This window comes from Lactuca serriola, chromosome 1, assembly GCF_051521515.1.
Source record: "Lactuca serriola cultivar US96UC23 chromosome 1, Lser_US96UC23_V15, whole genome shotgun sequence".
NCBI classification, from domain to species: domain Eukaryota; kingdom Viridiplantae; phylum Streptophyta; class Magnoliopsida; order Asterales; family Asteraceae; genus Lactuca; species Lactuca serriola.
Genome location: NC_136408.1, coordinates 17,656,045 through 17,681,723, shown reverse-complemented (window position 1 = coordinate 17,681,723; position 25,679 = coordinate 17,656,045). Strand labels below are relative to the sequence as shown.

At 35.0% G+C, this 25,679-nt stretch overlaps 1 protein-coding gene and 1 pseudogene across 2 annotated transcripts; both read left to right on the top strand.

The window, feature by feature from the left end:
• Positions 1–3,834: 3,834 nt before the first annotated feature.
• On the top strand, positions 3,835–16,302 carry LOC145061272 (squamosa promoter-binding-like protein 6; annotated as a pseudogene). Its single transcript, XR_013687161.1, has 3 exons — positions 3,835–4,989; positions 5,177–5,325; positions 15,415–16,302. The product of XR_013687161.1 is annotated as a squamosa promoter-binding-like protein 6 (transcript).
• A 2,904-nt stretch (positions 16,303–19,206) lies between these two features.
• On the top strand, positions 19,207–20,836 carry LOC145067682 (COBRA-like protein 4). The gene is made up of 4 exons (XM_079014767.1): positions 19,207–19,651; positions 19,739–19,886; positions 19,983–20,263; positions 20,392–20,836. Exons 1-4 carry the CDS (start codon positions 19,207–19,209, stop codon positions 20,673–20,675), a joined length of 1,158 nt encoding a protein of 385 aa, XP_078870893.1. The 3' UTR covers positions 20,676–20,836.
• The last annotated feature ends 4,843 nt before the right edge of the window (positions 20,837–25,679 follow it).

Here is a 25,679-nt window from a genome sequence, read left to right as displayed (position 1 = left end):
CTCAAACTCCTACACATAACATACCTTTTAATTACTTTTTCATAGTGATAACCATTTTAAGGGTCAACTCTGGTCAATGGTCAAGGTCAAAGGTCAACTCTCTGGTTAAAGTCAACCTTCTGGTCCAAGTCAACTTTTTGGTTGACTCAACTTGCCGAGTTGGTCCATCAACTTGTTGAGTTCCATGATTCAGAGAATCTCGAACTCGCGATCTAACTCACCGAGTTACCCTTGAACTCGCCAAGTCCTTTCTTGTGACAGAATCGAGACTTTTCGTTTGAACTTGTCGAGTCCTTCCTTGGACTCGTCAAGTTCGCCTTCATATAGAGTTGGGTTATTTCATTCACAACTCGCCGAGTTCATCCTTGAACTTGTCGATTTCCTCTTTATATCAGTTGGGACATTTTACTCTCAACTCGTCGAATTCATCCTTGGACTCGTCGAGTTCTTTGATCTTCAAGTCCATAAACACGTCCAACTCGCTGAGTCATCTTCTAGACTCAACGATTTTGCTCAGTAAAAGAAAAGGTTGGGGAACCACGTCCCAACTCACCGAATCGTATGAACAACTTGTTAAGTCCCCCAAAATCAAAGTGCATACAATCGTTCTTAGTCGGCTTAATGCATCCAAAACATGATTTGGCCTCCTATAGTCTGTATAACACGTAAAGTTACAAACTTTACGTTCATGCATGGGTTATTTAGCTCAAAAAGGCTCTAAAAGTGGTTGTTATGATGCATAGGACTCCCATGGCCATAAAGTTGGCACCTTTATGCCATGGAGTCCCTAAAAGACTCTGGATCTGAAGTCTTGACCCCAAAGATGCTTGCATCCATGAATGGTTCCAAAAATGGTTCCTTAAAGCCCTAAACTACTCTATGAAGGGATTTAGTAGATGAATAAACAAGGTATAGACTTTATACCTCAAATGAGCTGGAAATGGAGTTCTTCTTCTGGATCCAAAGCTCCTTCCCTCAACCAAGCACTTCTAGCTTTCCCTCATTCAAGAAAACACCAAGAAATCACTTCTTTTTCACTCACACACACTCACAAAGCTTAAGATCACAAATTACGGTTTTCTGGACAATGAGAGGCGATGAGGGAGGCCACAATAGGGGTGTTAAGGTCTTTAAATAGGGTGCAAACCTTGAAAATTAGGGGTTCACTCTGACAGCCCTACTCGTCGAGTTGAGGCCTCTCGACTCGTTGAGTCCCTTTGCAAAAATGAATAATTCTTTATTAAAATACATACCAGGAACCGGGCATTATATATATATATATATATATATATATATGTGTGTGTGTGTGTGTGTGTGTGTGTATGTGTGTGTGCTTGTGCGTGCATGTGTGTGTGCATATGTGTGGACCCATATATATATATATATATATATATATATATATATATATATATATATATATATATATCTTCAGCAACCATAACACATGTGGGGTTTTATTTGCATCAATATAGTATTTAAAGGTAGTGGAAACAACCAAAAGATTTACCTAAGTGTATATGCTCCATATATCTAGATTTTAATAGTTATAGCAATAAAAGTTTAAAAATCAACTAGAAAGAAACATACTAACCTCTTGATTGCTCGATTAGGATCTTGTATGTGCCGGTGCTTTTAATGGATGAATGATGTAAAGAAAAAACCCTCTAATGTAGTCAAACCCACAAACACCAAAAACAAAAAGGCAAAACCCTAGTCTAGGGTTTATTTGAAATTTCTAACCCTAAGATAGAGGTTATAATTTTGTATATGGAGAGGGAGAGAGAGAGAAAGAGAGAGAGAGAGAGAGGGGAGAGGTTTGATGGATTTTATTAGAGGATTCAACTCTTTGGGTTTGACTCATAACAATCTATATATTCATAGGTTGCCGATAATACTAAAGGATACAAACCCTTAGGATTTATCCTTACCATATTAGAAATCTGCCTTATCTTTATTAGGGACTAGCCAAAACCATCCACCACAAGGTCTGCAGGAGCTTTTGAAATATTCCAATTAATCCCTTGGGTTAATTAATATTCAACCTCTTTACTTAATTGAAATGGTTTACTTAATTCCAAAATAATTTCAATTAGTTTATTTATTTCTTACTTAGTTAATAACTTATTTATCTCCATTTCCATATTGTTATGCGGGTCATGAGGCCAACCCAAAAAGACCATGCTATTGAAATATTCCAAAAATTATAAGGTAAAATTTTCATTTTTAATTCAACTAGAAACATCAATTATCTTCTTTCCAATCATTCAAAAGTATTTCAAATAAAAACAATTATCAGAGTACAATCCAAAAATCATATAGTCGCGTAAACATGGGTAGATGTGCTGCGATCAAGCTAAACCCTTCCCTTTTGAACCGGAAGTACCTGAAACCATAACCATAAAACTGTAAGCACAAAACTTAGTGAGTTTCTCAAAGTATCACATACAAAACACAAGAAAATAAATGATATGGACCAAATCATAGTCTTATATTCATTTCCTGTCATGGGCCAATCCATGGTCTTTCCATGTAGTGCCGATGGTCAAATCCCAGTCTTACATACAAGTGCCAGGTGACAGATCTTGGTCTTCCATATAATTGCCAGGGCAAGATCCTAGTCTTTCATACAAATGTCACGTGCCGGATCTTGGTCTTTCATGCAAGTACCACAAAGACAACTAATATTCTACACAAGTAGTATTGGGTTGACATTAGTAACTTCTACCTATAGATCTAGTGACGAGACTCACCTCAATCCGAAATAACTGAAACACACGTGCTGCTACTACCAGAATCCTCACACAACACAACAAAAAAGAATATGATTTTTCAGTCATTTAAAGACAAAATAGTAATATTAAAAATAGAAAAGTATACATATATAGTGTTAAATAATGTTATTTTTTCTCCAGCGTTTCAAAATTTTTGGAAAAAACTTAAAACTTATTAAAATATTTTGGATATGTTAAAGTTGAGGCGTTTTTATAAGTAATTAACTTCGAATTTTCAAGAAAATGTCGATTAATAAAATGATTTGTATGTAAATATGGGCTTAAATCTTTTATATTATTATTATTATTTTTTGAAACGACAAACTAGGCAACCTATTCATATATACAACCGATGAATGTATTAAATAAAAACAATTCATCCAAAAGTTAAAAAGTTTTTAACTTTTAGCATCCATAAGAAAAATCTAATGGTTGACGTACAAAATTCCACACAAGAGTTACATGGTTCAAATTCTATCAAATCCATAATATTTATCGAGTCTAACGATTTATCTCCCATATGGGCCTGATGACGATTTAACGTAGACCGTTTAGATGATGCGGTTTACCTTATTTAGGAGCTTTTAGATTTTACAAATTTTTGGCTATTAGCTTTTGTGTAATCTATCTTATGACTATTTTTTTCGAATATTTTTGCACAAATAAAAGCTATAACCTCTATTTTACATATCCTAACTTTCATGTACCAGTTATTTTTTGTCAAACATTATTTTTGTAACTTTGGTGAAACAATTACAAAATCTAGTCCAAACAGGTCTTGAACTCTTAATTTCAATTATTTTAAATGTTTTGTTTAAAAAACATTGTAGGGTGAGAGTCTAAAAAGGGGTGAACGATGAGCTTTTAATGCATGAAATATGGTTTAAGGACGAAATGAAATAAACATGTATATAACATAGTAGATAGAAATTGTTAAGGATGCAAGAGAGTTAAAAAGATTGACATCCCACCAAATTGGTTTTTATTTTTCTTTTTGTATTTCTCCCCCCAATAACAAGTGGCTTGCTAGTGAGAAACGCCATCCCCCCTCAGATTCACTACAAATATAATCCATGGAGTAGCAGAGAACACGCAAACTACATCACTTCAACATGTCACACCCATCAACTTCACCATCATTAGAACGAACCCACTACACCTCCTTCTCTCTGAAAATCAACCACAAAACTCTTATGTGGAGTTTGGATCGCAGAATCTGATCTTTTTTGCACCCTCCTTTTCGATTCATAAGGGCCCTCCCTTCATAATCAGTAAAACCACCCACCCACCACCCATCACCAACCCTCATTCCCTTATTATCTCTTTCGTACGTCCTTTTCATTAGTCAATTAACCACTCACTCGCTCGCTGCCTCAAGTGCTCTTTTCCCCGTCTTATTTGCGTTTGTGTTCCCATTATTGAAGCATATGCTTCAGCTTATCTACTTCATCATTGTTTCTTGATTGCAATTTCCTTTCAAAGCTCTTTACCTTCATAGTTTCTTGTCCTTCTGGGGTTCAATTTGAGATGGGATTTTGAATACTTCAAGAAATCAAGATTTTTGACCTTCACATGACATCGCTTTTTAGTTCTTTCTGAGTCAACTGCAATCTTTATATTTATGTGCTAAAATGGATTCGTGGAGCTTTAATTCTGTGGTTAAGGCTTTTGTAGATGATGAATCTCTTTCAACTGCTGATGCATTTGAGAAAGATGAAACTGGATCAATCGGATGGGATGTTAAACCCCCATTTATCTCTGGGAACAACATGGGTTTGTTCCCAAACAAAATTAACATTGAGAATCAACTATTTGGGGACATCGGTTTTCCTCCATTGATGAGGAATTCGTTGTTCACTCCAGCTATGGCTGCCTCTCAGAATGCATTTTCTGAGGGTAACATGTCTAGTTCCAAGCTTCAATCCAACTCTAGAGAGTCTGAACTTTTTGATCTTAAGTTAGGTAGGCTTCCTGATCAAAGAGAGGCTCAGATGGTTTCCCACAATTTGAGTCCATCAGAAGTTTCTACGCCATCAAAGCGACCACGAGATATGGGTTTCAGTTCTTCTACACCATTTTGCAAAGTTCATGGTTGCAATAAAAACCTCAGCAATTGTAAAGAATACCACAAAAGGCATAAAGTTTGTGAGGTTCACTCAAAGACTTCTAAAGTCATTGTGAATGGCATTGAACAAAGATTTTGTCAGCAATGCAGCAGGTTGATTTTCTATCTCTTTGGCATATAAACAAACATTTCGTTGTAGCCTATTCTGGTTATTTCAGCAACCATTGAAGATGAACTTGAATAGTTGCTAAATTCTTGAAAAAATTCAGTTGATTTTTAGCAAGTTTTCTGAAACGACCACCATTAACCATTTAGTGTTCTAAATTTTTGTTGGACCCAGGTTCCATGTGCTGTGCGAATTTGATGATGGCAAGAGGAGTTGTCGCAAACGTCTTGCTGGCCACAATGAGCGTCGAAGGAAACCACACACAGGTGTCCTCTCTGAACAACATGGGAGATTGTTTCCTTCGTATAACATCAAATTTGAAGGTAATCCTGCTACTCTATTTCGGATTAGATGAATCCTGTTATCAGGTTGCTTTAATTGAATATTTGTGGTTATACTTCCTATCTGTAACTTTCTAATTGTTGTGAGAGGGAAGTTTATTTGTCATTTCTGTATGCATCATGTGAATACACCAAATTTCCCATGAATTTTGAGATTCTCATTAAAGGCATATATATGAGGGATACTAACAGAATGGGCTATATGCCGACAAGAGCTATACATACAGTAATATTTATACAAAAAAGACTAGGGCTGGCCCTAGATATCTCCAGCCAATATTACGTAAAACACTGTTAACTAAAATAAATAAATAATAAGATAATATAAAGAAAAGATATCATAAATCTTCACCCCCTAATGTTTGGTATTAATATCAATGATATCCAACTTGCTCGTCATTCTTTCGAATTTGTTCTTGGAAGAGTCTTGGTGAGGATATCAACAATCTGAATGTTTGATGGGACATATGACAATTCCAGAATTCCAAGTTCCAGCTTTTCGCTAATGAAGTGACAATCGATCTCTACATATTTAGTCCGATCATGGTGAACATGAATTCTATCAATTTAATGGATGCCTTATTGTCACAAAACAAAGTCATTTCCCGGACTACTTGAAGATTTTAGTTCCTTCACATATTCCTTGACATATAGCTCTACTTTTAGCCTAAACACTGCTTCTAGACACTACGGACTACTTCTTACTATGCCAAGTGACCAGATTACCCCACACAAATGTGCAATAACCTGTATTTCCATGTTTTGCTTTTCTGAAGAACATTGATTTCTTCTACCACCGCACCTTCCATTCCTTTTTATAAACCTTTTCTTGAAAATTCTTAGGAACTATTGTTCCAGAGACTAAATAGAAAAGACTTTGTATTTGGTGATAGTTTTTCATATGAAACAAAGTTACTAACTAGATGCATAGTACAACTCCTCTTTGCTTTCCGTAATGAAATTGGAACATTCAAATAATTCGACACGTCAGGGGAAATATTAAAGAAAGTATTACCTTGTGTGTTCGAAAGAGGTTCATGATTGTGTGCTTCAGTAGGAGAATCTCTAGGTGGAGAATTAACTTGTAAGTTTGGAAGGGATTCATGATTGTGTGCTTTAGTAGGCAATTGCTCAACCACACCATTTTTGTTGTCTCGGGGGTCGAGTGTAGACAATGTAGTAATTTTAAGTCTCTTTATTTATTGCTCCATCGGTTGAAGATGTTGGACTAGAGTTAAGAACACTCATGTTTGGACTTTCAATATTAACTTTGTTTGGTATCGGCATCGGGTTGGGAACTTCCACATGTTGACTTATCTCGGGGAACTGTAAATCCAGGTAACCCAAAAATTGATATTTCACACAGTGCTCCCTCTGGATACTAGTTTTGGAATAGTAAGGTTTTTCTGGAAATAATGTGACATCCATGGAATGGTAGAATTTTCTGGTGGAGGGAAAATAACACTTGTAAACATGCTAGTTTGAGGAATATCCTAGAAAAACACATGTGGATAACCCAGGATCTAGTTTGCTACGATTGGGTTGATGATTATGAACAAATATGGTGTAACAAAATATTTTAGGTTGCACTTAGGACAATATTTGGATGTGAGGAAAGGAAGATTGTAGGGATTGGCGTGGAGTTTTGAAGTCCACTACCCGATAAGGCATTCTATTGACAAGGTATGCTACGTTCAAAACTGCTTCTCCTTAGAAGTAGTTTGAGACAAAACTAGATTACAGTAAAGAGCAAGTTACCTCGAAAAAATGTTTATTTTTCATTTCGATAACAACATTTTGTTAAGGAACAAAATGTGTGTCAACGCAAGATGTGAGATGGACAATTACCTATTGAACAGGGTAATTTCCCAACTTTGAGAGAAAATATTCCATTGTATTATCAAATGTGAACAATTGAAAATATTCCATTGTAACATAGGACTGTCAGCCGTAAGCTTGATGTCTATCTCAATTGGGGTCTTTACTAGATTGCAGTTGGACATGTTTGCCCAGTCTAAGATCTAAGTGACATTTTCGTTTAGAGAGAAACATGCCTTTAGATGAACGAGTGATAAAGATGTCGAAAAAGTATTATAGCTCCTAGATCAATCGTTGAAAATTATTTTCAGAAGAGTTGAAGTGGAGGCAGTAAGGATTATATCATCGGCGTATAATAGTAAACATCTGAGATGTGAGCCATGTTTTAATATAAAGGGGGAAGTGTTTGTTTTATTGTGTTGAAAACTGAAAGCCGAGTGTCACAACATGATTGACTAGGAAACCGTTGAAACCAAGCCCAGGGAGCCTGCTTGAGGCTATATAAAGACTTATGTAGTGGGAAAACATAGTCACATTTATTTTGGTCATGGAAACCAAGCGGTTGGTGTATGTAAAACGTCTTAGCTAAATGACCATGCAAGAGCGCGTTTTTCACACCAAGTTGGTGAACTAGCCGGTCACGAGAAATAACAAGGCTCAATACATATTGTGATTGGTTTGACAGCTAGTCTAAAGTTTATGCACAATTTATGTCGGATTGTTGACTTCAAGTCTGCGACGATTTGCAACAAGTCAAGCTTTGTAGGGGCTAAAGGATCCATCCATGTTAAATTTATGTTTATATATCCACATAGATCGTACCATATTTATAACGGAAGGTGGAGGAACAAGAACCCACATACTATTTTTAATTAAAGCATTTTATTCCTTATATATCCACATAGATCGTACCATATTTATAGCTGAAGGCGGAGGAACAAGAACCCACATACTATTTTTATTTTTAATTAAAGCATTTTATTCCTCTAGCATTGTTATGTGCCTTGAGTCACAAAGAGCTTGAGTGTGAGTTTTTGAAATGAGAGAGAGTGGAGATGTGAAGATTTAATTTGTGAATTGGTTTGGGAGATGCCAAGTTAAGAGAGTGTGATCATAGGATGAGAGGAGTGAGATAACGGAGGAGATAGAGCGGGTTGAGAATTGGCAAAAATGGTGGAGAGCTTGCTTTACGTGTCGACATAAGGCTTTTTGTGGCTGGAATTTGTGATAGCCAACAAGACAGGAGTTGTCAGAAGACTACCATGAGTGGAGCTGAAAACGGTGATGGTGATGGCAACGGTGGTGGTTTAGGGGTTTTGAGGTGTTGTTATGGGCATAGATCTAAGGAGAATGAGATATGTTTTATTTCCTTGGTTCTAAAAAGCATGACGCACACCAATGCGTTATCAACGTTTAGAGACTGAACCCCAGTTATGATGTGCGTGATGCATAATACGCTTGCATTATGCACATGAGGCATCTAGTATTGAAAAAATACTTGTAATATAATTCCACGTAACATATTGACAAAATACTTGTAATATAATTCCACATAACATATTTTACCTTGAGGCGTCTAGTATTGACAAAATACTTGTAATATAATTCCACATAACATATTTGGAGGAGGGAAACAAATTCTAGACTTAATTGACCAACTAATGTGTTGTATGTTTTTGAAAAGGAAAATATATGTATTCTACAAACCACATCTGAAAAAGAAGATGTGGACTAAACGTTTCTAATATGCAAAAAGAAACATGTTTATTTTTTAAAGTCTGTAGGCTGCATAAATGTTATTAAACCACATTTATCGTTGATGATCAAGGTTTTGAAGTATGGAATCGTGCCTTGAAGCGTTTTCCCTCTGCTTCACAAGATGTAAACTTTAAGCGGAGTGAGGCGTAAGTCCGAAGCGGAATAAAAAAAATATATATTTTATAAAAAAAATACTAAGCATATCTTTTTAGCTAATTTCACCATCAAATCCATTAGTCATACAAAAGACATTCAAAAATATAAAAACATCTAAAACATCACATAAAAAAGTCTAAAACATCAAAGTTTAAAATATCGAAGTCTAAAACTTCAAAAGACACAACTACATAGGAAACACACGGAAAACATCAAAAACGCACAAGTTAGTAATCAAGTTCAAATAAAATAATCAGCATCATTCGCATCACTTTCAAATGGGTCACCATCATCTTCTTGACCCCAATTCACTTTAACCCCACCATCATCGTCACTCAAATTCACTTGAACATTTTTTCTTTTTCTAGTTCCACTTCCTTCCCCAATTGTCCCGCCGCCTCTAGGTCTTTAACTTGCCCCGCTACCTAGAGGTCTTCCAATTTCCCCGCCATCTTCCTCCATTAATTCCCTGCCACCTTCAATGTTATCTTGTCACCTTCAATGTTATCTTCCTCACCATCACTTGGGGCGGCTATCCGCTCATCATCCAACAATACATGTTCAACAACTAAGGGGTCATCTTTTAAATTAGCTCTCTTCACGAACTTTTTCTTCAACTTATTGTACATGATGTAAACCAAGTTGTTCATTCTTTCGGTGTTTAACCAGTTTTGTCTCTTTGTATGGACTTGATTAAATGTATTCCAATTATGTTCATAGGCCGAAGCGGAATACGTAAGACCCAAAACCTTTATTGCAAAGGACTTGAGTTCTGGGCATCGTCTCCACATGTTTTTTCTCTTATCCATTAACAATGCTCCGACAGCTTTGTATGCACTAGCATTTTCAGTCACTACTTAAACGACAATATCTTCCCCGATCTATTCAACAACTTCATCAAGCAAATCGAAATTTTTTTGAGCATTTTTTATGTAATCTAATGCATCAACAGTTCTTAAAAATGCAGTTCCATATTGATTGTTGACCAAAAAGTTGATCAGACTTCGGTTTCTAATGTCGGCCAACCATCTGATAACAATGACACCCCAGTTGTCTTCCAAGTTGCTTTTATGTCATCCACCATTTTGGTCGTTGTCTTGACTTCTTCTTGAAGGATCCAAGTTCTTAACTCATGCAAGGGGATTTCAATCCCTGTCCAAAGTTTCCAATAGAATATACCATATTAGCAATTGATGGACTATTCGATACATTGAAAGAGTTTCCAATAGAATATACCATACTAGCAATTGATGAACTATTCGATACATTCGATACATTGAACAACTGAGGGGCATATGCTCGTTGTAGAGACAGCCAAAGATCTTTTGAAGTTGTACCTTGTGCATGGGGATACACTGATTCAGAGATGGTAGACGGAGATGCGTACATGGGCATCATTAGCTAACTAGGCAGCATACGAGGGTTTGGTTGGGGTTCATTGGTGGTTGCTTTTTCTGCCGGTGGTAGGGTAGGTTAGGACAAGGAATCGATCCATCAATATAGACAAAAAGGTTGTTGGTAACAAGAAACAGTTGGATCATAATTTTCCAAAAGCCATAGTTGGTGGATGAGAGAGTAAATGGAAACTTGTGGGAGTTATTTGATGTCTTCTCGGTTGTGGAGAAGACAACAATGGTTGTCATGGTGATGTTCAGATTGTTGATTGATCCGATGAAGATGAAGAAAAGATGAAGAAAGTACATAGGGTATTTTTTTTTTCTTTTTTGGCGTCTAGTGTTGTAACCCTAGAGGAGCCGGTCTTGGCTCTGATACCAAATCAAAGTTGTAATTGTGATTATTGCCATTAACGTGAAATACAATAGGAATATATAATAAATATATTTACACTCTAATCCTTATACTATAATATATATCTAATAGAGGTCTATTAGGATGAGGGTAACATAAGTACCCGAAGACGGGGAAGTGATTATAAGAGGGATCTTTGTGAAAGAGTTTGGTGAATGGATGCCATTGTTTATAAACTTGGATGAAAGGATATTAAGGAGATGTGTATCCATGTATATATCCTCAACCTAATATGTGAGTAGTAGATAAGATTGGAAAATGAGAGTTCAGACCAAATTATTGATTGATTGAATCATTCGTTTTGATTTTCTGTCTTTTGAGATGTTTTGGAATACAAGAACCGAATATAAAACATGTTAGTTTTAAGAATGTTGTGGAAGGCATAGTTATCAAATTCTCTGCCATGGTCACATTGAAATTTTTTATTTTCTTTATTGAATTGAGTGTTTACAAGAGCATGAAATTGAGTGAATTTTGATAATGTATGGGATTTGTGATGTAGTGGATATACCAATAAGTTTTGGGAGTAATGTTCACGAAAAATGATTTAGTACTTTAATCAGTTATTGCTTGCAATTGGTGATGTCAGGAGTGAACTAAATCAGATGGAGAGCTAACTTTATTAGAATTATAGAAACAAAGACATACATGTTTGCCATGTCAGGGGTAAACTAAAGTCAACTTTTTACATGAAATAGAATAACACGAATTAAAAAACATAGCACTTCGTTCTTGGGATATCTGAGTCTTTGGTGTCATGTTATTTGACTCGATGAAAGGAGAGGAGAGAAACTAGAGAAGACTTGGCGGAGGTGACGGGGTAGATCGGCAAATGATGTGTTGGGTCCTGAAATCCTTCATAGAGAAACAAAATTCAACAAATTCTATTGTACATTTATTATCACATGTAAAGTACGATGAGGTGTTAGCACTATGCTTTGTCCTTAATTGGTGACGATTATGGAAGAAGTGTCACCAATGAGAATGAGAATAGAAGGTATAACACTCTATTACAAGTAGATGTTAGATTCCCTTTCCTCGACGTGAGGTGAGCAGAGGCTCTAGTATCCATGAACTAACCATTATTAAACGGCTATCCATGAACCAACAATCATTGCACAGGTCTTGAAGCTTCCATGTATGAAAAACTCTAGAAAGAAAGGTGCTTTTGTCTGAATTTTGTCAGAACTACCCCATTGTTGGCTGCTATATAGAGCCAAGGAGTGGAAAGTCTACCGATAGACAGACGAGCCTGCCAGAGGTGCGTGGCCCGATCCATGACAGTAGGGTGGGGTAGATAGTTGAGCCAACAAATTGGCTGTTGTTGGGCCTTTTGATGTGGTTTATTCTATGGTGTCTAGGAGACAGGAGGAGCCCAAGGTAGAGAGGGTCGGAGGGCCAATTACCTTCTTCAAGACGTAAAATTGATCTCACTTGAAGGAAAGTTGGAAGAGGATTTTGGTGGTGTGTTATTATAAGATCTGGTATCACCTTGAATTTATGACAATAGTCTGTTTTGTGATTGACATATCATTAATCACAAGATTACGGTTCATGCTTTCAAACAACATCCTTGTGTAAATATGTTGAGTCCTTTTAACTCTCCAAAAGAGCCTTGTGGAGAGAGGGGTGACTCTAATATATATATATATATATATATATATATATATATATATATATATATATATATATATATATATATATATATATATATATATATTAGAGTCACCCCTCTCTCCATCTCCACAAGGCTCTTTTGGAGAGTTAAAAGGACTCCACATATTTACACAAGGATGTTGTTTGAAAGCATGAACCGTAATCTTGTGATTAATGATATGTCAATCACAAAACACAGACTATTGTCATAAATTCAAGGTGATACCAGATCTTATATATATATATATATATATATATATACACACACACACACACACACACGCACAGACATAAGTGATCTTGTTGCACCAATGTGGGATACTCTAATACCCCCCCCCCCCCCCCCCCCCCCCTCTTAGAGATATTGGCTCAATGAGGTCAGACAAGGATGTGTTAAGCCATGGGGGTGCGTAAGAAGACTCTGATACAATGTAAATATATGTGGAGCCTAAGATTATCTCTCCAAAATAACCCTTGTGGAGAGAGGGGTGACTCCAACATCTATAGAAGCATTAAGGAACGTGTCCCACCAATGTGAGATACACTAATACCTTGTTGTCACATAACAAGTTTCTTTAAGGTTGGTCCAAACTACTTTCTTTGGTATCATTTGATAATAGTACCTTGGATGAAAGTTTCACATGAGAATCCAGTTTCTTCCATTTAGGGGTAGATGTGGCAGTTGTGGTTGGCTTAAAGGAAATGGATGGTGACATCTTCTTCCATTTAGGGGTAGATGTGGCAGTTGTGGCTGGCTTAAAGGAAATGGATGGTGACATCGAAACTTTTGTAGTGAGTTTCAAACAACTCACGCCACACATCGTAGTTTAGTTTGTCTAGCTCAAGGGTTAATGGTATGGATGATTTGATATTCGTTATACCAAAGGTTGTTTTGGTTGACGTCAAGCCATTTATGTATTAGATTAAAGGTTGTGGGGAAGGAACGGTCGAGATCGAGAGAGAGAGAGAGAGAGAGAGAGAGAGAGAGAGAGAGAGAGAGAGAGATTCTCGTTAAAAGAATATATATATATATATATATATATATATATATATACACATCGTTTTAAAACTCGTCAGAAGTGTACGCCTTGAGGCGCGCCTTAAGGTGAAGCGGTCCATGGCCGAACTAGAGTCGCCGCCTCTGTGGTTGGATTTGAGGCGTACGCTTCGTCCAAGTGAAGCATAGATGAATCGGTAGAGGCGGTGTGTTCTTCAGAAACGTACGCCTTGATTTTTAGTCTAATTTTGACTTTTTTTCTTTTGAATTCGCACCTGATCTGCATGGGTCATGGGCAGACAAGAGGCATACGTACAACACAATAACTATGAATGGGCCTATGAAATATATATGACTAATACATCATTCCCTAATATTGCGTTATAGGCCTAAGAATGTCAATAGTGTAGGATTTGAAGATGATTCATAAGATACATTGTTTAGAAGTCGATTGTTAAGACCATACGGTATGGGTTGCTACAACCGCGTTAAGGCTGATGTGGCACATCCAAAATGCCGGCATAATGTCGGAAACACCACCCCCGACTCCTGTTAAGGTAAGTCTCGTTGTAACGACGACGGGTGACAACGCCCCGTTTCTTCTCTCCTCTTCCTCTCTCTTTCTTCTCTCGACGCCGTTATGACATCTTGAACACCATCCCCTAATCTCGTTGTGGGGAGAAGATGGTGATGGCTCATTGTTGTGGGTGGGTATGGGCAACGCCCATACCCAATACTCTAATAAGAGAGTATTTAACTAAAATACGGTTTCCGAGAAAGGCAAATCTTGTATTCCAAAACTAACACAAAGCAAACACCGTCAATGATTTCCAATGGAAAATAAGTAATTTGAACTTCGGTAATCAAAAAAATGCTAAATATAGGTCACTCAGAAAAGGAAATTATCTTTAAAGTCCAGCATGCTTAAGGGGGTGTTTGACTTATCTTTTGAGAGGCCAAAAGTCCTTTTAGGAAAAGATAAAGATAAAAGATTTTGGTAAAAACATTTTTAAAAGCTATTTTTGGATTTTGGATATAAGGAAAATAACTTTTTTGAAAAAGTCAGAAAACCTGTCTTTTTGCAACTTTTCCTAAAAAGACTTTTGACCTCTTAAAAGATAAGGCAAACATCCCCTAAGTCTTAAAAGCAAGTAAGAAGATGACATATATGGCATCTTTAATATCTTCAATTGTATTTTTTTTTTGAAAAAACTGCAAAAATTGTCCTGTGTTTTGTAGAATTTTTTTGGTAAGTTCCAAAAAATGGTGTACTCATAAAAATGGTCATTTTGTGGTTTAAAAGATTTTGGTCCTTAGCTCATTAACTTTAACAATTAGGTTGTTACATTTTTTAGAATGACCATATCCTCAAACCATAAGGACCATTTCTATAGTTCTGAATTTTTACAAACTACAATGACCATTTCTAGGATGTTTCTATACACATAAAATTCAAAATAATGAAAAGAAAAATGAAAAAAATGCACATATAAAATAATGAAAACAAAATACAAAAAACACACAAAAAAGATATGCAGAAATGGTCCTTGTAATTTGTATGTTGTAACATGACCACTGCGGAAATGGTCCCTATGGTTTGAAAGTATAATGGTCATTCTAAAAAATTTAGAAGTGTAACTGTTAAAATTAACGAATTAGGGATCAAAACCAAAGTTAAACACAAAAAAAGTACCATTTTTGCTAGTAAACTATTTTTTGGACGTTACTTATAGAAATCTGCAAACCATAAGGACCATTCTGCAGATTTGTCCTTTTTTTTTTTTTTTTTTTTTTGTTTCTACAGCACTATAACCATGGTATCACTTTTTTTTTCAATCTCTGATTAGTATCTCATGCCTTAGTGATTTCAAATGCAGGCAAAGAGTTTAAGGGATCTACAGCGGCCACATCGTCTTTTCCAATCCCCATATATCAGCGGAAATACAAGACCAATGAGAGGTGGAAGATGAATCCTGATGATAGGACAGCTCATGATCTTCAGTCAATCAGTTACATTACAGATGAACAAACACATTCAAAATCTCTTTGCCCTTGTAACCTCAAAAGAAACCCTAGATCTGATGGATACATAAAGGCTTCAACGTCTGTTTCTACTGGGTTATCAGGAATACCTTCGAGTTCTGGGAGTGCTCACTCTCTTCTGTCATCTCAATCTCCGACTACCATCTCTTATCATTCCTCACGAACTCAAGCATCAAACTCACAATCACATCCAGACTGGTTTCCTCGACATTTGCATCAGGATAATATGAACCCCTTGGTCGGGTTTGAGGGTAGTTCAGTCAAGTTTGCAATTGATGGGATGTTCAAAGGGTCAAAATGCATGAACTCTGAGGATCTGATTTGCTCCAGTTCTCATCACAGCTTGAGAGGGTGGAACATCAAAAGCGAAGCTCACAAATGAACCCATGTATATGTTCTTACTTCTTTACCGCTACTGCAAGCATACTGAGACTTATCACCTTCATTGTGTGAAATGGTAGAGTTTGTATGTATAACTAACTTGAGAGCTAGAAGCAGCCACCCGAAAGCTTTAGTGGGTGGTTTCTACAAGATTATTAAAGCCACTTCGTGGAACATTTGTGTATAAATGTAGGCATTCCAACTAAATGGTTGTTGGTGTATGGTGAACATATGCTCAGGGTGCAACCTGATCACTTACTTATAAGTTAATTTGACTTGTAAAATAAGGACATGCAAGCATGTTTCCTGTATAATTTATTTTAGGAGGGTATTATTATATACTTTGAACTTGTTATATTGTCTTAGATAGTAGTCATTAACCTAAAATGTATTGGCACCTAGTAAATTAACATGCAAAATATTGTAGAAAGGTTCTAAACTTCTACTGTGTTTGTTCTTGTGTTTAGGTTTATGTAACCTACTAAAATGTGAAGAATCTAGCAAAAGATTTGGGTGTGTGTGTGTGTGTGTGTGTGTGTGTGTGTGTGTGTGTGTGTGTGTGGGGGGGGGGGGGGGGGGGGGTGTTATCGAATAGATAGTATCTTTTTTTTTTTTTTTGGTACAAGTCATTTTTTTTAATATCAGATCTATTCTAATCCTAACTACTTTTAAATCCACCTATATCCTTTATCAGTGTTGTAAAAATTCCGATTAGGTTCCGATTAATCTCCGATTAATCCCTAGGCGCTACTTGACCGATTAGAGAGCGCCTAGCGACTAATCCATGCATTCAAAATGACTGAAACAGTAGAACCCGATGAAATTTTAAAACTTTGAAGAAGTTATATCTTAATAGAAACTATTTGATGTATGATTAGTGTTGTATTTATCATATTTACCTATTTTGTTATGATATTAGTGGTATTTATGAACTTTTATATAATATTAGTCATATTTAATTTTTTTAAATTTAACAAATTAGCAATTAATGGTCCCCGATTAATCTCTTAACCCCAGTCCACCGACTAGCTAACGTCGAACGATTTTTACAACCTTGCCTTTATGGAAATTGAACCTTTGACTTTAAGTAGGTAAAGCAATAATGGATACCCATGGGCTAGAAGCCTTTTGGTTAGGACAAATCATTTCACCAACTTATTCACAAAATGTGCATTTAATAGACATTCGGGGCACAAGGCTAACGGGATGAATAATAAATTTTAACAGTATTTCCAACCTAAAACTAAAGCCTATGAAGTGATTCATATATAATATTGTTTCTTATAAACAATAATTTATGTTTTATAAAGTTATATAGTACAAATTTTAAAGAACAAAATGTTATATATGGAAAAAAATTGTTATGTACCAATCAACTCTTATTCTTTTTATATCAAATATAGTATAAAATTGCCAACACCAAATGTTATGCTAAATTTGGTGTCAGTGAATATATACTATTAAAATTTCACTCGAAGACATTCGTTAACTTTATATTTTTTTCATATTTATTTTATATTAACTAGAGTAAATTACATGAATCAACTTTGTAGTATGAGATGATTTGCATTAAAATACCTATTTTTTAAAAAAAAAACTCGGATAGTCCCTATGGATTGGATTTGTTTTGATTTTGACCCCTGATCGAATTAAAATGACTATTGTACTCTTATTATTTTGATTCAACATTATTTTTTGGACAAAATACAGAAAAACATAACCATTTATCTAGTAACATTTGGAAAAGCCTTGTATTTTGTTTATATATATAGAAAAACTTTTATATTTTAAGTTACCTTTTATGGTAACCCAAATATCTAGTTTTTCAAAGAAATTATTGTTTGTCTTTTAACATGATATTTATCTTTTTCGTTTTTAAGTTAAGACGAGTGAAATTGTCTCTTGTCTAAGGTAAAACATAAAAAATAGATCAATTAGTCAACAACTATTTACCTAAGCAAAAATAAATGACATCATTTATTTTTTTCCATATCAACCTAAAAAGGAAAAAAAATAAATGTTATGTCCACCTAATCCCCCTCTATTTCCACTTTTTTTCTTGGTTGAATCCTCTTATCCCACCAGCCCATCCTCGCCGACATTACTCATTCAAAATAACAAAAACCTATGAAAAACTATGTGGAAACGATTCTAATTGTGAACGGACGTCGAGAATTCAAGGGAAAACAAATGAAATTGTGAAAATATAGAATGATTGGTTGATTATGGATGATGTGTAAATGTGTGAATTTAAAAGTTGAAATTGATTTTAATAAATCACGAAGTCTCCACGTTATATTGTCCGAAAGTGACCAACTATTCATCCGTTAATGGATGCTGAATGCCAATGATTTTATGTTAAAATACATCGATTTGATTGCTTGGCCTGCAAAATACCTTACATAGTTTTTCTGTTTGTAGTACATTATAAAAGATGCTTGCCCATACCATTAAAAGATGCTTGATACAAGCAGGGTTAGGAAGAAAGTTCTCCAATTGGCAAAAAACATGACTAGCTAACTTGTCGAATCTGAACTTCTCGATCCACATTCCTGCGATGATCTTGACAAATTTGTAAACTAGTTAGTCAACACCATACTTATATTATGTTTTTCATTGAGGTCAACCCATTTTAATATTTAAGACCAATCTTTGTTATGCACTTTGGACCTTCTACTTCAACTTCCATATTATATTCATGGGATCTGGTATCTTAGCATTCTTTTGGAATTATTCTTGGATTTGTCTTGTTATCGAGTTATGAAACATTTATGTGTTGGTAGCAAATGCATCTGCAACTGCAAGCTCAACTAGGATGCTATGAGTATAAAATAGGGAAGTTGTGAAAATTGTTGGTGACACGAAGATAATCTATTATGTCTGAATTCTAGTTATCATAGTTTATAGGAAAATCATGGCTTTGAGAAGGATTAGATTTACGTTAAGATATTCTGTTGTGACTTATGTGCTATGCTTTTCTGCAGGTTAGAACTGAGAACGTGATTCTTTTCATGTTAAATGTTCGGTTTAACTGTTAGTTTGTCATAAAGAAATTAACAATTCTTATGTTAATTTGTTACAGTTGTAATGGCATACGATATCTTTGATCCAACCGCAAACATAACCATTACATGGGATGTTGTTTCATGGACTCCAGATGGCTACGTGGTAAGTAATATTCTGAGATTCCTAAGTAAATTGTATGATGGTTACCTGAGATGAGCGATCTGCAGGCTGTGGTGAAGATGAACAACTATCAAATGTATCGTCCAATCATGACTCCAGGATGGACATTGGGATGGACATGGGCTAAAAAGGAAATAATTTGGTCGATTCTAGGAGCTCAGGCGATTGATCAAGGAGATTGCAAGGACTTACCCAGTAATATTCCTCATTCCTGTGAGAAGAATCCCAGAATCATTGACATGCAGCCTGGAGTACCTTACAACCAGCAGTTCCTCAACTGCTGCAAGGGTGGTTTTGTAAGTTCAATGGGTCAAGATCCTGCTAATTCAGTCTCGGCGTTTCAGTTGAGTGTTGGGAATTCGGGCAATACTTATAAAACAGTCGGTCTGCCCAAGAATTTCTCCCTGCTGGGTCCCAATCAAGGATACACCTGCAGCCCTATATCCATTGTGCCATCTTCGGTTTCTTTATCATCTGGTGGTCGTAGAAAGAACCGAGCTTTAAGTATGTTTCACTGTTCCATGAAGAGGCCAAGTTTTGTTTTCTTTTACAATTATAACATCTTCTGATTAATCGTGTATTTATTTGTAGTGTCATGGCAACTGGTGTGTCGTTACTCTCAGTTTCTGGCCTCTGAGATCCCAACCTGTTGTGTCTCGATGTCATCTTTTTACAACAGTGACATCACTCCATGTCTTTCATGTGCTTGTGGCTGCAGGAACAATGAAAACTGTGTTACGTAAGCTTTCTATATATAATCATATTTCGAGATTATGCATATAAGATAGTTGGAACTCTTGACTAAAATCGTAAGAGAATTCTTGCAACACATCAGTAATAACTCGCCTATATCACGTGTGGTTGGATCAACAAGCCCACATACAGAAGGCAATGCTCCATTGAAGCGATGCACTCACCACATGTGCCCTGTTCGGGTTCATTGGCATGTGAAAAGAAACTACAAGATGTATTGGCATGTGAGGATCACCATCACCAACTTCAATTTCAATTTCAACTACACTAAGTGGACACTTGTTGCTCAACATCCGAATCTCAACAACATTGCCAAAGTTGATGATTTTAACTATAAGCCTCTTCTCCTCTTTGAACCCATAAGTAAGTTGATGAGAACAACTATGAGCAGACCAGGAAATCTACCTGATGATATGTGATTTACTGATTTATAATATAAGCAGGAAACAAACTCATTTGTCAACGTCATGCATCCTGGTTTTTAAATGCAGATGATACAGGTATGTTTTATGGTGTAGAGGAGCTGGATAACGACCACCTTCTGGAGGCTGCAAGTGTGCATTCAGAGATGATTCTTCAAAAAAATAGGACAACATTCTCATTGAATCGTGGGTGGGCATTCCCTCATAAAGTCTACTTCAATGGTGACGAATGCATAATGCCCCTGCCTGTCTCTTACCCATCTCTTCCAAACTCCGTCCTTCCCCTTTTATATGTTGGACGAATGGCCATTATTATTCAAGTACTAATAGCAACATTTCATCAGTTTATCTAAAATTAGACATACCATTGTTAATGTAGAAACATATGTTTTGACTTTATTTCGAAGGATTGAATCAAGAATGCCAATCATTGATATCAATGTTATTGCTTCTTGGTATGGTATATGTACCCGGAGATGAGGGAGCACGGAGAATGGCGTAAAATAGTAAATGTAAGAGCATCCACAATGCATTGAATTTCATAGAGTTCAATGGATTGTCACATTATTTTTCTACATTTCATATAACTCTATCAATTTTTTTATAATGCATTAAACTCTATAAAGTTCAATAGAAAATTATACAAGCTAATTTATAGTATATATTTAAGAATTAAAAACGTTTATTTTTCTCATCGAAGAGTTCAATGGTCATTGAACTTCAAATCTATTGAATGTCAAGATGACATCTCAGTATGATAGAATTTAACCCATTGAATGACAACTAAACTTGTCATCTCATTCAACTCTCTCAATGAACTTACCATTATAGATGTTCTAAGTGACCAAAAAAATCACTAAAACATCTCCTATATATGTCAAAGTTAATCTTCAATTTGACTTTCTCCCGTTTACAAGCCAACCTATAGTTATAAGCCACTAAATCCATAATTCTCCGCCCAAGCTCTAAAATTAAGCCCCATTGAAAACTAATTTTCTAATAATGTAATCATAAAAATGACAGAATTTTACCTTCCGAATACTCAAGCTACTAATTAGTACCAATACTCAGGCTACTAATTAGTACCAACACTCTCAGTCACCATAATATATAAGGCCAACGCCTAAAGTGCTTTTAAATTTCCTTTCAAAGTATTAGGATATTCATTTAACCGCAACTTATATATAGTTTCTTGGATACGTTATTTATCATGGCATGCCAATAATCAAACGCGTTATGTATGACTTCATGCACAATAACGTATATTGCACTCCATATGACGATTGTGTATGGAACTTTGGACATGTAGTCCACCGCCGATCAACTTCTCAATGTTGAACTTGTTGATTAGTAGTTACCATTTCGACCTCTGCTACATCTTTCATTACTAGTAAGAAGTAACAAAATACAACAGAAAATATATAAATGAACCATGGTGGCTTTTCACTTAACAATCATACACATACTACACAAAGAAACATGTATCATACAGTTGTGAAAAGTTTTGTGCTACTATATCGGGGAATTGTGCAATAGGAAAAACAATTACTTTTTTACCTTGTATCGTAAAATCTTTCGGTTAAGTAATGAATATTTCTTCATCATGGTCTCAGTATGAAGTGTGCAACCATGGATAATAGCACTCAATTAGGCGTGTTTCGTACAATAGGAGAAAATATTTCATTGTAGTCAGACCCTCGTTTGGTAAGAGTTATTGCTAAGAGAAAATAACTCTTAGCAATGCTCTAAGAGAGTCATTTTTTGGTATACAAACATGTTGGGATCAATTTATGCTGAGATTTTTTGATGCATAATGAAGACTTTGAAGACGTATTTAGAAGAAGGTGTATCGAAGACAAGGTTTAGAGTTTTGATGTTGAAGTAGTTTGTAGAGCATATTTAGTTACTTCAATATAATGTTATTCAGTTACTTCAATATAATGTTACAACGTAGACTAGTTTAAGTGTCTTAATCATAACATAGGTTAATGTGAAAAGTCTTTTATGTAATCATGTATGCATGTCTATATGTATATTTATCATTGGTCATTTGATATACCATATCAGTTGTGTATATATAGTGGTGTTAGTCGTTGTAATATGTTAATGTTTTCCTGATCTTGCTCATATCTTTTTTGGATATTTAATCATTTCTTGTAAACACATGTGGAATCCCATATTAACTCTCCAATAGTCATTATGGAGAGATGTGAGACTCCAGCATATATAAACAGACAGAAGCGACCATGTCGCACTAATATGGGATACACTAACACTCCCCCTCATGGTTGAAGGCTCGATGGGGATAGACAATGATGTATTGAGCCACATGGGCGTGGGACGCCGACTCTGATACCATGTAAATATATTTGGAGCCCCATATTAACTCTCTAAAAGATCCATTGTGGATAGAAAGGAGACTCCAATATATATAGACACTTATTGGACCGTATCGCACCAATTTGGGATACACTAACATTTCTTTTATACCCTTTACAAGTGATCAATCAAAGATATTATCATTTATTTTCATAGTTGTTCATCTTACAAATCCACTTTAATTGATTTGTCATCTTGTTAATTCATCTAAACAAAATAATAAATAGTAAGATTACTTTTATATATATATATATATATATATATATATATATATATATATATATATTATTCGAATATGGTTCTATTGTAGCGAGAGTTACCGTAGTAGTAAATATAGCTTCTGAAATCCTCGATCATTTCATAATTTATTTTGTATACGACACTTAAATAGCCTTTACATTTGAGATGTACCAAAACTTCATTGCCTACCCTTAGCACGTATCAGTAGGAACTTACTCTAGATTGTTTCTCTTTCATTCATGCTATCCCTTTTTATTCTGGAATATACCTTTTCCAGACTTAATAGCTAGCCTGAAAGCAAGCATATTGTCCCTAATCTCTTCTTTATTAGGCGGCAAATTTACACTTAGTGGTGATTTAGAACGCGACTTAAGGATCAATGCGGATTTAACACTCAATGCAGTTGGTGCTTCAACAAAACTTATAGCGCTCTCTTAATTCAGATAATATCTAATCAGATAATCTTTTTCGTCTAGGTCGCCATGGTTGGATCATGATTCCATGAACCAAATTTCCCACAATCTAGACTGTATAACTCGAATTAAGGAAACACTAATTTGATTATAGCTAAAAAGTTGGGCCCTTCCCTTGAGAAATAAACCCAAAAAAATCAAAGAGCTCTTCAAATTACCACCTCTCCGACTATATAATTTTATTCGGCTGAGTTCTAATAGAATACGTCATGAATTGAACTTCAAGACGAAATTCTTTCAACCGGGGGGAACTGTGACCCTTTCAAAATTTGAGACAGTTCTAGATTTGAATAAACTTAGTTGCACATATAGGCACGACACATACTAGACTTTGTAACTAGGAGCTATGTTATAACCTACTAGAAACTTAGAAACAAGTAGAATCGAAGAATAGTGTACTTAGATTTCACATTGGTATGTGAATTCTACAACTATTTAACTGTAATGACTATCCGTATTCGGGTCATTCCTTGAATTGAACATCTTTTCATGAATCATGTAGACACATCATGCACTTGACCTAGAAGTAGAAATTAGGTCAAAGTCTCATAGAAACTTAAATCAAAGTTGAAACTAGGACTAGTATACTTCATTCATCAAATTCACTTGAATCTCGGAACCACTACATAGAATGCCAATAAACCAATAAAAATAAATTACAAACATTATTTCTAACTTGAAGAAGAGTTATGAAACACTAAAATATTTTAAAAGTCCTAAAAACTTAAATTTATGAAGTTTTACATTAAAATCCCATGAAAATTTTTATAAACTCTATAATATCAAATTAAAATATTTAAAATGTGGAAATATAATAATAGAAATTAATTTATTTCATTAACATTATCCTTACTTTTATAAGCTAAAAATCTAAGAGTTATGAACAAAATTTATATAAAATAAACATTTTATATAAATTGAAAGAAATTTTATAAAAATTAAGGAATTAGAAAAAAGATAAAAGAAAATAAAATATCCTCTCTCCTCTTCAAATTTCGGAATCCCTCTCTCTGCCCTCATTTCTCCTCCCAAAGTCCATCATTTTCACTTCCCATTCACTCAACCTCCCACTTTTCTCTCTCTAAAACTTCCATCTTCATTTTCTCTTTAAATGACGAACCTAGAAGCAATATCATTAGGAGATATTTTTACATTCAATTCTTCATGAGTGAATAAGCATCTCTGTATTTTGGTGGAGTATTAGCCTAAAGAGATGATGAGAGAGATGAGTTATCCAGAGAGATAGAATTTATCTTTTCTCTCTTTTCTTCTCTCTAAAACCCCCACTCTTTACCTCTATGAACTAGCTCCAAAACCCATGAAATTTCCAGAAAATATCCATTGTTTTACACAAAAATCTGCATCATCTGAAGTTGATATTCAAGGTAAAATTAATTTCCTTATATTTTCTTTACTTTTCTTTCAAAAATTTCATGTTTTCTTGCACTTTTCTCCCTCTTCTACACTTTTCTTTGAGATTATTCACATGCATGTTGAATTTGATGATGAAGGTGGTAGGATTTCACCCAAAAACAACATGCATGTTGTTAGAAGGTGAAATCAAATGATCAAAACCTAAATCAAATCCATCAACTTGAGTTTTACAAGTTTTAAAGCTCCAAAACCATATGCATTCAAGTTTTTCATTTAGAAACATCATTTAGAACAAAATAAGTTCATGTATGGTCTTCGAAACATAATGCATGTGATGAACAACAAGCTTAAAGGCTTGATTATCAAAGTACATTGTTAAGAATGCTCATAAAGGATTTATTCATAAATAAACATCTAAAACTTTTTTCTGCTCAAATCCAATTTTTTCCAAAATCCAAACAACAAAATAAGATGATCTGGAAATTTTCAGAAAATAACTCATTTTTCTCGATTTATTATAGTTTTTTCAAGGAAATAGAGAAATAATTCATATAAAATACTTTTGATAGTTACTAAATTATGGTAAAATTCGGGTATCATCTATGCAGTGAGCAAAGATTTTCAAGAAGTTGTATGCATTTCTAAGTCTTTTTTCTGTTGATTTCTAATTTATTTTTTGAAGAGAAATAAATAGCAAAATACAATTATGAATGTCCAAAGTCATATTTTATAATTTTCACATCTTAATGACATCGTAAAGAATTCATGAAAATTTTTCCAAGACAATGTTGTATTTTTTCCGATTTAATGAATGTTTAAGGGATTAAATTGAAGAAAACTAGCTACACTTATCCAAAAATTATGAAACTTCATCCAAATATCTTATATTAC

Excerpts from the sequence above, each read along its gene's own strand:
- LOC145067682 (XM_079014767.1), top strand. The coding sequence starts at position 19,207 with ATGAACAACTATCAAATGTATCGTCCAATCATGACTCCAGGATGGACA. Across the intron at positions 19,652-19,738 it reads TAGAAAGAACCGAGCTTTAA|TGTCATGGCAACTGGTGTGT; the intron begins GTATGTTTCACT and ends ATTTATTTGTAG. Across the intron at positions 20,264-20,391 it reads TCTCCTCTTTGAACCCATAA|ATGATACAGGTATGTTTTAT; the intron begins GTAAGTTGATGA and ends TTTTAAATGCAG.